This window comes from Tupaia chinensis, unplaced genomic scaffold (assembly GCF_000334495.1).
Source record: "Tupaia chinensis unplaced genomic scaffold, TupChi_1.0 Scaffold143936_1, whole genome shotgun sequence".
NCBI classification, from domain to species: domain Eukaryota; kingdom Metazoa; phylum Chordata; class Mammalia; order Scandentia; family Tupaiidae; genus Tupaia; species Tupaia belangeri.
In genome coordinates, this window is record NW_006203787.1 from 794,149 (window position 1) to 806,515 (window position 12,367).

At 47.2% G+C, this 12,367-nt stretch overlaps 1 protein-coding gene across 1 annotated transcript; it reads left to right on the plus strand.

Moving 5' to 3' along the window:
- Positions 1-613: 613 nt before the first annotated feature.
- Positions 614-2,499, plus strand: NHLRC1 (NHL repeat containing E3 ubiquitin protein ligase 1). The gene has a single exon (XM_006165513.3). It carries the CDS (start codon positions 1,173-1,175, stop codon positions 2,361-2,363), a length of 1,191 nt encoding a protein of 396 aa, XP_006165575.1. The 5' UTR covers positions 614-1,172; the 3' UTR covers positions 2,364-2,499.
- The last annotated feature ends 9,868 nt before the right edge of the window (positions 2,500-12,367 follow it).

The window sequence follows — 12,367 nt, forward strand, 5'->3', positions numbered from 1 at the left end:
CCTGATCAAAGTGCCTTGCTCCAAATTCCAGCCCAGCCACTTCCCAGCTATGTCCCCCTAGGGAAGATATTTAACCTCTATGAATTCTTCCAGAAAAGACATGATGAAAACAGCACAGCCGCCCAGCTTCAGTGCTCAGGCAGTAGGACACAGACTTACAGTGCTGAAAGCCACGTGGCTGACTGCAGTGGGGCTCCCTTGGGGACCTGAAACTTGCTTGGTGCAAGACCCTAGCTGGCTAGGGGGCTGGGGGAGGAGGATTGCAGTGTGCCCAAACCTGCACCCTTGCACACACAGCACTCGCACAGAAGCAAGAAAACAAACATAGCAGGCCCTGGGTATTGTCACGAAGTTTAAATTAGACAATCTGTGTAAACCACTTAGACAGCAGGCGTAGGGTAAATTCTGTAGTAATTATTGTGAAATAACCACTTTTTAAAAAAGTTTGCTGTTGGGTGCTTAAGTTCACTGGAGGGCCAGAGAGAGTGTGTGTGTGAAAAAGCACCCCCCTAGGGGTGATGGCCATGCTGCAATCCCTTCTCCTCTTGGGATCTTGGGCACACAGGAGTGCAGGGGCCAGGACTCAAACTTCGTAGTTGACTATGTGGGATCCAGTTGCCTTAACTGTTGTGCCACTGGCTGGCTCCTAACAGCTTTCTCATTTTATATTCATTCTCGTGGAAAAAATCCGCTTGACATTATTCCTCGCATTGTCCCATTACATTCCCTCTTTCACTTACAAGTTCACTTTTTACTTTACAAGTGTTCATTGAGCAGCCCCTTTACTGTATTGTGATAGGAGAGCCCAAGTGCGCACCTGCCTCAGCCCCTGTCAGATGACAAGTCAGGAGCTCCGGCCGGCCCTGGCCCGCTGTGCCCAGCGTCAGAAGCCTGGGTTCTAGTTCTCGTACTTGCCCTCCATAGGCGTGTGCTCTCCTCTGTACCGTGGAGACCACGAATCTTGGGCTCTTGGGAGGATTACAAGCTGCACGACGCGCGGGCCGATTGCCTTGCCAAGGTCCATCAGGCCCTCAGGACGCAGTGCCGCACGCGCCCACCAGGGGCAGCAGGTCGCGGTCCAGTTGGCAGCCGCTGCACGTCAGGCGGTCGCCCCGCCCGGTGCGGGTGACCCAGACCGAGGCCAGCGCAGCCAGCCGGCGCCCGGCAGCGCCATGGGGGCGGAGGCCTCGGAGAGTACGCCGGCGCTGCAGGAGTTAGTGCGCGAGGCCGAGACCAGCCTGCTGGAGTGCAAGGTGTGCTTTGAGAGGTTCGGCCCCCGCCAGCAGCGGCGTCCGCGCAACCTGCCGTGTGGCCACGTGGTCTGCCTGGCCTGCGTGGCCGCCCTGGCGCACCCGCGCACGCTGGCCCTCGAGTGCCCCTTCTGCCGGCGAGCCTGCCGGGGCTGCGACACCAGCGACTGCCTGCCTGTGCTGCACTTCCTGGAGCTCCTGGGCTCTGCGCTCCGCCCAGCGGCCTCGGCTCCTCCCGCCGTTCCCTGCGCCCCCGGGACCCTCATCTGCAGCCACACCTTCGGAGGCTGGGGGACCCTGGTCAACCCCACAGGTCTGGCGCTGTGTCCCAAGACAGGGCGAGTCGTGGTGGTACACGACGGCAAGAGGCGGGTCAAGATCTTCGACTCCGGGGGAGGGTGTGCACATCAGTTTGGAGAGAAGGGGGACGCCGCCCAGGATATTCGGTACCCGGTGGATGTCACCGTCACCGACGACTGCCACTTGGTTGTAACCGACGCCGGCGACCGCTCCATCAAGGTGTTTGACTTTTTTGGCCAGATCAAGCTCGTCATCAGAGGCCAGTTCTCCTTACCGTGGGGAGTGGAGACCACCCCTCAGAATGGGGTCATGGTAACCGATGCCGAGGCCGGGTCCCTGCACCTCCTGGAAGTGGACTTCCCAGAAGGGGTCCTTCGGAGAACTGAAAGGTTGCAAGGCCAACTGTGCAGTCCCCGCGGTGTGGCTGTGTCTTGGCTCACCGGGGCCACTGCAGTCCTGGAGCACCCCCCAGTCCTGGGACCTGGGGCCCGCGGCACCAGGGTGAAGGTGTTTAGTGCAGATATGCAGCTCATCAGCCAGGTGGATACCTTCGGGCTGAGCCTCTTCTTTCCCTCCGAGATAACTGTCTCTGCCGTGACCTTCGATCAGCAGGGGAACGTGACTGTTGCAGATACCTCGGGTCCCGCCGTCGTGTGCCTGGGACAACCCGAGTCGTCTCCAGCGCCTAGGCCTGTGGTCGCACTGGGTCTTTCCCGTCCTGTGGCACTGACCTTCGCGAAGGACAATTCTCTGCTTGTGCTGGACGCTGCATCCCATTCTGTAAAAGTCTACAGGGCCGACAGGGGAGCATAGGGCATGCGGGGGGGAGGGGTGGGAAGGGGGGGTCCTGGGATCTGGAACCCCAAGGGGGCGGTGCTGCCAGGAGGACAGCCGCTTCATCTCATCTGTCCTGGCAGGGGTCACTGCAACACCGACAGACTTACAAGGGTGGACCGTTAATAAAGGATAATAATTAAATCTAGCTTTTTACTAAACGCTTACTCTGCGCTAAGAAACGTGTGCACATTAGCTCACTTGTTATTTATTTATGGATACTTCCACAGGGCATGCGTGAATGCTCCCCAGGGACAGAGCAAGAGGGAGAAGCACCTCCCAATGGGTCTGGGCATACAGCAAGCCCTTTTCCTTTCACCATGCTGTCAGAGCATAAGGCATGCACACGGACTGTACAGCCTGTGTTTCAAGCTGCTGGGGCTGGGACTTGAACTCCTAGTCAGCCGTGTGGGATCCAACTCTCTTAACCACAGGCTACAGGGCCAGGTCATTCACTCATTTAATGTAGTATTATTAATGCCATTTTAAAGACGAGAAGACTGAGGCCCAGAGGGCTTACGTGACTTCCCCAGGGTCACCCAAGTACTTACGGTGACAGTTAAGATTTGCACTTAATTCTAACTGACTCCAAAACCCTTTGCTCTTAAGAGACTGGGAGTAAAAATGTGAATGCATATTTTTGCTTCATGTACTCTTTCACAAGTTAATTATTTTGCAAATAATTTACTAATTAATTTAGTTAAATGCACAAAGGAAATTTAAACAAGGTTCAGGAGAAGAAGGATGCTGTGGTGGACCTGTTTAGTTCAACCTGCAACTCCTCTAACTGCTCATTAGGTGAAGTCACCGTTGATCCTGCGTTACTTGAATGAAAAGACAGGCTCATTGTTAAAAAGGTAACTGTGTCTTATACCTGTATCTCCTCCATTATAGCCATTCAGGAGATACCACTCATCTGAATAGTTAAAAAGGCCTGTGAGGGGCCAGTAGGTGGCATGGTGGTTGGAGTCCTGGACTCCCACATGGCCGACCATGGTTCCAGTCCTAGACCTGGTGACTTGATTTCTCACTTTCCCTCTCTCTCTGTTGAGCACATATACCCTATAACAAATTTTAAAATAATTATAGTGTTAATAAAATTAAATAATCCCCCCCCCCAAAAAAAAGCCTGTATTGCCCTAGGTTCTTTTTATTAAAAAATAACTTATTATTATTATTATTATTCAATTTGATCAGAGAGAGAGGAGGAGAGTGAAAGTGAGAAAATGAGCCACTAGATCTGGGACTCAAACCATGGTCGGTCGGCCATGTGGGAGTTCAGTGCCTTAACCACATGCCACCTGCTGGCTTTTGCCCTAAGTTCTAAACCACTGCAAACATTGTACATCCTAGTTGTGGGAGGCTGCACACCAGCGAATCTGCCGAGGTCATTGGGTTTCAGTTTCTCAGAAAGCAAACAATTACACAATGCCAAAGGCCACAATTGGCTCCCCTTCAAAACCTCCCCTTCAAAACCATACTCTGATTGGCCACTTCCCATAAAGGCCACAATTGGCTCCTCTTCAAAGCCTCACCTTCAAAACCATACTCTGATTGGCCACTTCCCATAGCAAATCGGTGAGCTTAGAATCCCTCAGATTTGCATATCTGGAACCTCATGATTGGTCCACAAAAGGAACCAATCATAACCCATCTTTTACAATCCTTCATTTAACCAATCACTGTCCACCAGCATGTATAGAACCACAATCCCTGGCCCATGATCTCCAGATGACCCGACTGTCCTGCGGGTCGGGACACCTAGTAGCAGAGTGCTGGATGACACTCAGGTTACATGCTTATGTTAGCAAGAACATAAGTCACTGGTAGGTCCTGGAAGGAAGGATCTTGCTTGCTACGTTATAATTGGTGGTACCCTGTAAAACTCTATGATGGGGGTTTCTCTGTGCAATATAAGTGTGTCCCGTGAGTTGCACGCACTGTGTACTCAATAAACTGTTTCCCCCATCCTTTTTGGCCTGTAAACACTTAAATACTTCCTGAAGTATAGCTTTGACTGAGAGCTTGCCAGCTTAATATTCCAACTGCTAAATGAACAAACGGAAATTTCAGGTGAAGTAGAGGGTTCTTTATAAGCTGTATGCTTTTAGTTACTGCAGACATATTACTTAGGGCTGTTAGAATAGTACCACATAGCCGGCACCTCAGAAGCAGCAGAGAAAATATTCCTGTTGAAAGGTAAGCATTTGCTTTAGGTAATAACTGATGGTTTAGCAACAAAAACAGTATTCTAGTATACAAAGAGGTTCTTTTTATTTTTTTCTTAAGTTTTTGCTATAGGGCATGTATACTCACCAAAGAGAGAAAGACAGAGAAAAAGAGACGAAGTGAGAAGTCACCCCCCCGGGAGATGACCGCGCTGCAATCCCTTCTCCTCTAGTCTTAGGGTTTGGGCACTCATGCACGTGCACATGCACCTGGCATGGTTTTTAAGGCAATGGGCCCAGGACCTGAACTGTGCAGTCAGCCTTGCGGAATCATCCCACCTGCTGGCCCATGAAGAGTTTTAATAGTTGGGATGCACATACTAGAGGCAGTCCCCAAATTATGAGTAAGATATGTTCCAAAAGATGGTAAGTTTGTCCTTGGGAATGCAAATGAGAGCCAGCTCCCATGCTAGGCCACAAAACTCTACTTTGCTTTCCAGGCTCCCATCATAAAGCACTAATGGTACGATTTGGGGCACCCTGAACCACCATCTGTAAATTAACCCCACGGACGAATTCCAAGGAGCACCCCTTCCCACACAAGTGCACCTCCTCTCTAGGAGTTCCCCTGACATTGGTGACTTCACAGGTACTGAGTGTGTAACACGGAAAGTTGTTCCAGGTGGGGATGTGAGTTCAGACTTGGTCATTTTTGAGTAGGGCAAGCAAGAATGCAGCTTATTTATTTATTTTTTTAGAGGTTTTAGCTATAGGGCGCGTGTGCTCGCCAGACAGAGAGAGAGACATAGAGACAGAAAGTGAGAAATCACCCCCCAGGGGGGGATGGTCACGCCGCAATCCCTTCTCCTCCATTCTCCTCTCGGGATCTTGGGCATGCACGCACATGCGCCCGGCATGAGTTTTAAGCCACCAGGTCCGGGACGCAAACGGTGGTCGACTACGTGGGAGTCCAGCGACATAGCCATTACGCCAACTGCTGGTTCCCCCGGCGTGAGTTTTTTAAGCCACCGGGTCCAGGACGCGAACTGTGATCGACTACGTGGGAGTCCAGCGACATAGCCATTACGCTAACTGCTGGTCCCAAGGACGCAGCTTAAAAATGTCCTTTTCTCAAGGACAACCAATGGCCCCTTCTTTGACTATAGAGTGGTGCGTGTATCTTTTTTAGACAGCACTCACAGTACAGGTTTGGAACATGCAGTGGGTGCTTGTTACTGTGCGGGTTGCCCAACCAGAAGAGTTGGTGTGCACCTGGGAGATGGTGTGGGCGCCATCTGAGATGTGCTAACAGGTGGCCATGGTGGACTGTCAGGGTCAGGGCTGGGAGGGCAGGATATACAGCATAAAGGTATTCGACAGCTCTTCCCTGCACTGGCTTACTATAAAAGTGGGGTTTCCTTGGGGAAGACCCAAACTTGCTGTTCCCCTCGGTGGGTGTGTGACCTCCAAGCACGCACACACGGAAGGGGAGGTGCCCGCGAACTTTAATGCAGATGCAAACTTCATCTTCTGGACTGTCTGTTAAAGCAAGCTGCTTAAAGGATTTGATACATGTCACCCTGAAAGCCTTGTTATTAAAGACATTGGAGAGTTTTGAGATAAGCAGAAAGAAATAGCCCTGGCAGGAAGTAAAAGGTTCCAGAATGATAGAGAGTTGGAATGACTCTCAGAGATCAAAACAAAAGAATGTGACCAGGAGTGGAGGGAAAGGAAAAGAAATGGGCTTTTCCAGAACAGTCGCCATGCACCCCCTGCCAAGGCCATAAAAGCAGACGCAGACACAGACGCAGATGCAGACACTATGGCTGCTGTCTCCCCGTTCTGACATTGCCCTCTACAGCTTTGCCCAATTCCTGACCTGTTTCTGACATGCTCATTGTAAAATGGAGCTCAACACTAAGGTATTAGCCACTTTTTTTTTTTTGGAGAGGATTTTGCTATAGGGCATGTGCGCTAGCCAGACAGACAGAGAGAGACAGAGAGACAGAAAGCGAGAAATCACCCTTCAGGAGGGATGGCCACGCCGCAATCCCTTCTCCTCCATTCTCCTCTCGGGATCTTGGGCATGCATGCACATGCGCCTGGTGTGAGTTTTAAGCCACCGGGTCCAGGACGTAAACCGCAGTCGACTACATGGGAGTCCAGCGACATAGCCATTACGCTAACTGCTGGTCCCGGTATTTAGCCACTTTTAATTGAAGAATACTGCCATCACCATTTTTATTTATTTATTTTTTTGCTACAGGGTGTGTGCGCTCACCAGAGAGACAGGAAGCAAGAAATCACCTTCCAGGGGGGATGGCCACACCGCAATCCCTTCTCCTCCATTCTCCACTTGGGATCATGGGCATGCACACACACACACCCGGCGTGAGTTTAAGCCACCAGGTCTGGGGCTTGAATCGCATTCGACTACATGGGAGTTCAGCGACATAGCCATTATGGTAAGTGCTGGTCCCCCATCACCATTTTTGAATCAAGCTGATTTCCATCACTGTGGAATCAGTATCCCTGAAAGTTATTTCCTATATCCAAATTTTCTAAAATATTCAGTGTGTCACAAGAACTGCAAAGTCTCCTGCCAGAAAGTAAATCTTCATTGCGTTCAGCTAAAGTTCAGCTTTTAAGATCCCAAACATGGGAAATGGAAGCACACAGAAAGAGCAAGCCGGTACAGTCCCCACCAAATACTCCTCTTCCCAGCCCCCTGCAGTTCCGCAGGGCCGTGTGGCCAGCTCTTGCTGTGCACAGAACTCGAGACAGGCAGTGCGACGTCTGTGAGACGACGAGAAAAAGGAAGGAAAAAGTGGCGAAGGCACAGAAACATTTGGAGGTTAAGCAGGTCTCGAGTGTCATGATGCAAGTATGGTCATCAGTAAATACTGCACTTCGGTTTCATACAGTAACATTCAAATGAACTCTAAGCTGCTGGTGCTTTCAGTTATTTCAAAATTTGCATTGCAACCAGGAACCAGGAGGATCAGTTTAGAGTATTATTCAGGATATGTGTTTCACCAGTCAGGAGGTGATCTGCCCTTCGGGTGGACAAAGGGAGGAGAGCCTACATACACGTGAGATCCGACATCAGCGGCAGGCTGTGCGCTGCGTCACGCACCGGTGTTGCACAGCCACCTGTGCTGCCGCATCAAGGAAAGTCCTGCTCCAGTTTCTCCTCGTCAGCCCCTACGCCTTCAACGCAGCCACGTTCTGATGAGCAAGGTGCTCCAAAATAGACTTCAGCCTCATGACCTTTCTGCAGCGCCTACCGTCCATTTCTGCTTCCAAACCTCTGGCTGATATGCCTGGGCTGGCTCTGAAGTGGATGGTACAAAGCCAGCTCTATCGCAGGTGAGTTAGTTTCCTCAAGACTGCGACAGTCTTCCTTAGGACTCCTTGATATTAATAAAATGTTCATTATATAGCTCATAATGTATCTTATATTTTATAATTTTAAAAGAATTATCTGTTCAACTTTATTTATCATTATTATTTTTGAAATTTGACCAGAGAGAGAGAGAGAAAGTGAGAAAGCAAGCTGCCAGATTCAGGACTTGAACATGGTCAGCCATGTGGGAGTGTCCAGCGCCTTAACCACCATGCCACTTACTGGCCCCATATATTTTATAATTTTAAAAGTTGTAGTTTAGTGTCCTAGTACACTCTAAAATATAAATTTAAAAAATAGTACTTCCTGGGACCAGCAGATGGCATAGTGGTTACATCGTTGGACTCCCATGTAGCCTACCATGGTTAGAGACTTGGACCTGGCAGCTTGAAACTCACGCCAGGCACACATGCTTGCATGATCAAAATCCTGAGAGGAGAATGGAGAAGGGATTGCAGTGTGGCCATCCCCCTGGGGGGTGATTTCTCTCTCTCTGTCTCTCCGCCTCACAGGTGAGTACGCATGTCCTATAGCAAAAATCTCTAAAAAAAAAAAAGTACTTCCTTTTTTTAAAAAAAAATTTCATTTATTCATTTCTACTAGGGGTGAGAGAATGTGACACAGCATCCCCAACGGGGCCCACCCCCAGCCTCAGCTGTCCCAGACTGCAGGCACATATGTGCCCCTCCGATACTCAAGGAGGTCTTCAGACTTGAACCTGGAACCCTCCCATGTGGACCCATTTTGCAGAGCATTGTGCTTCACTGCGGATCCACTGTCTAACCCCTACTTCCTTTTGTCTGACAAGTTAATAATACATACTTCATATGGATGTGCTAAGTTTGTAAGAATTATCTTCACAAGTGAAATGGATGGGTACATCCGTCTGCTGAGGGCTCAGTGATATCTGTCAGTTTTAGCAGAAGGGATCTGTGGGCCTTTGAGTTGGGAAGTGGTCCCTTTCGTACTTCCTGAAGGAGTTTCTGTAACACTAAGGTTACATTTTCTTAAATATCTAGTATAATTCACCAATGAGCTCTTGTGATCAGTTCTTTTTCTTTTGGCTGAAGAGTTTTATTATGAATTTAATTTCTTTAATATATATTTATAGGACAATTCATATTTTTTGTTTTGTGTTGTGTCAGTTTTGTAAATAGTAGGGTTTTTTTAAGGATTTTTTTCCTTTTCCTTTTTTTTCTTTTCTTTTTTCTTTCTTTTTTTTTTTTTTTTTTTTTTTTTTTTTTTTTGCTATAGAGTGTGTGTACTCCCAGAGAGACAGAGAAAGGGAAAATGAAAAAAGTCACCCTCTGGTGGGGGATGGCCATGCCACAATCCCTTCTCCTCCCTGCAGGATTTTGGGCACACATGTGCACCTGTCTTGATTTTCAAGCCACCGGGTTTGGAACTTGAACCCACAGAGTTAGCCATGTGGGATCCAGTACCTTAAACTCCACACCACTGCTGTCCTGTAAAAAGTATTTTTCAAAAGTTTTTTTCACTTAATCTAAAGTTATTGAGTTTGCTGAAGATAAAATTATTCATAAAATGACCTCTTATCCTGTAACTGTCTGTAAGACATGTAGTAGAGGAAAGACAGAAAGAGAGAGAAAGTGAGAAAGCAAGCCGCCAGGTGTGGGACTCAAACTGCAGTTGGCCATGTGGGAATCCAGTGACTCAACCACCATGCCACCCACTGGCCTCACAAGTGTATTTTTCTTTATAACACAGCATAGCTAATATAACCACTTTAAATTTCTTGTTTGACAGTTCCAACATCTGGATCACTTCAGGGTAATCTCAGTTGATCATCTCTCTTGAGAATGGGTCACATTGTTCTATTTCTTCATATTTTGATTAATTTTGAGTTGGGTACTAGGCATCATGAAAGTTATGTTATAGAGAATTTTAATTCTGATATATTTCTTCCAAAATTGTTAAATATTTTCTTTATTTTAACAGGCAATTAACTTGACTTAACTCAAAGTATAAATTCTTTCTCTCTCTTTCTCTTTCTCTCTCTTTTTTTAGGTCTTGCCATAGGTTGTGTACACTTGCCAGAGAGAGAGACAGAGACAGAGACAGGGAAAGTGAGAAATCATCCCCCAGGGAGGATGGCCATGCAGCAATCCTTTCTCCTCCATTCTCCTTTTGGGATTTTGGGCATGCACACACATATGCCTGGCATGATTTTCAAGTTGCGGTGTCCAGGATTCAAACAGCAGTAGATCATGTGGGAATTCAGCTCCTTAACCACCATGCCACCTCCTGGCCCCTCAATTATTTCTCTTAATCATCAGCACAAATTTCATTTGAATTCTTTTCTCCTTAGGTACATTATTTGAATTTTGCCTGGTGAACACATAGTTCAGGGATCACCCAGAGATTTGGGCAGTTTGTGTATGCACGAAATTTGAGATACCCTCTCTAACGCTTTTCAGAGCTTCTTTCTCACTTTCCAGTACTTCTGGTTGCCTAATACCATTCTCTGGTTCTTCATACCATAAAGACTAAAAGTTTTCTGTTGAAGTTTTATGCATACTGCACAGTACAGATTGGGGTAATTCCAGCTAGAAGCTCTGACACTGGGAAAACTTACCCAGTGCCATTTCTTTCTTTCAAGTCTCAAGTCCTCTCCAAAATTTGCTTGCCTTTGGCTGCTCTCCAATGCCCACTTACTTTCTCTGTCTCTGTCTGCCTCTTTCTCTCTCTCTCTCTCTCTATATATATATATACACAAATAACTATCTATATCTCAATATATCTAGGTATCTATACCTACATATACACAGTTGTTGTTTAGTCTGCCATTATAGTTGTTTTCTACAAGAAGATTGGCCAGTTGGAAATTATTCAGCCCTACTGGAACAGGAAGTTTATTCATTTAAAGAACACCTTTTTAATTTCTTTGATTTTTGTTTGGCAAGCATTTCTTCTGTGTGCTCACTCTATATTAAGCAATGTGCTAGACAGTGAGATGTAAAGATGTCCTTAAGGCACTAATAGTCTGGCATGAAAATTGCCAAGATAATCGAAGAACATGATACAGAACAGTATGATGCAAAGGTATGCCTAAGGCGTATGAAGTGGGAGAAATAACCCCCAGTGGCCACTAAAAGAAAGGTATATTGGAAGAAATTATGTTACTCTGGAATTCTAAACCAATGAATATCATAAACAAAGGCTACTACATCCAAAATGAGCTAAAAGTAGAAAGCTTTATTTAAACAGAGACAGAGAGCGAGAAAGTGAAATAAACAAGCAAGCGGTCAGGTCTGGGACTGGAACCGCAGTCAGCCATGTGAGAATCCAGTGCCTTAACCACCACACCACCTGCTGGCCCCTTACAGTGCATTTAAAGAAATTTGCCAGAGATCATGTGCATTCACTGAAGTAGGTTGGGGTGGGGAGAAAGAGAGAGAGTGAGAAAGTACCTCCCATTGGGAATGGTCACACTGCAGTTCCTTCTCCATCTCCCTCACTTTTCAGGATTTGGGGCACCAGGCGCCTGGCATGCTATTCAAGCTGCTGGGTCCGAGACTTGAATTGCACAATTGGCCACGTGAGATCCAGCTGATTTACCAGGACACAGGCTGACCCATAAACTTCATTTTTTTTATTTATTTATTTATTTTATTTTATTATTTTTTCTAACAGAATCTTCTTTTGTGTAGCTGTCACCAGTCAGGATTCTGGGGTCATATAAAGAAGACAAAAGTGACAGCTGTATTTCAGCTGTAGTAAATCTATTAATACTAACCCGAATCAAAAGTACCCATTTTGAACAAAGCTTGTGTGCTATAATAAAATACTTCTCAAAGTACCTTATAATTCTCTCCCATGTTATCCTGTTCCAGTCATCATGGCAACCAGAGGTTTTATGCGAAGTCAGAATGACATAACAAATATTCCCTAATTCAGTTTGTCACCAGATGTGTCCTTCTCCCTTCTCCTTCTGTACTCTTGGCATCTTGTGATGCTTGCCATCTTTGGATCAGGACTTGGCTAGACGCCGTAGCACTGAGGGTGTCATTTGAGTTTTCCTTTGCCCAGCTTCAGCAACTTAGGGGACACAGCTCCCACTCAGCACCAATGGACCAAGTAGAGGCAAAATAGCCAAGATAAAGATATTGCAGCTGGTGGCTGTTTAATAGATTGTGACTACATGTTAAAAGAGGTCAGAGATGGGGCCAGCAGATGGCATAATGGTTACATCCCTGGACTCCCACGTAGTTGGGCAGCAGTTCTAGTCCTGGACCCAGCAGCTTAAAACTCACACCAGGTGCATGTGCATGTGCATGTGTGCCCAAGATCCCCAAAGCAGAATGGAAGAGAAGGGGTTGCAGTGTGGCCATCCCCCACGCCCCCGGGTAGGGGGGAGCAGTTTCTTGCTTTCTGTCTCTCTTGCAAGT

Excerpts from the sequence above, each read along its gene's own strand:
- NHLRC1 (XM_006165513.3), top strand. The coding sequence starts at position 1,173 with ATGGGGGCGGAGGCCTCGGAGAGTACGCCGGCGCTGCAGGAGTTAGTG.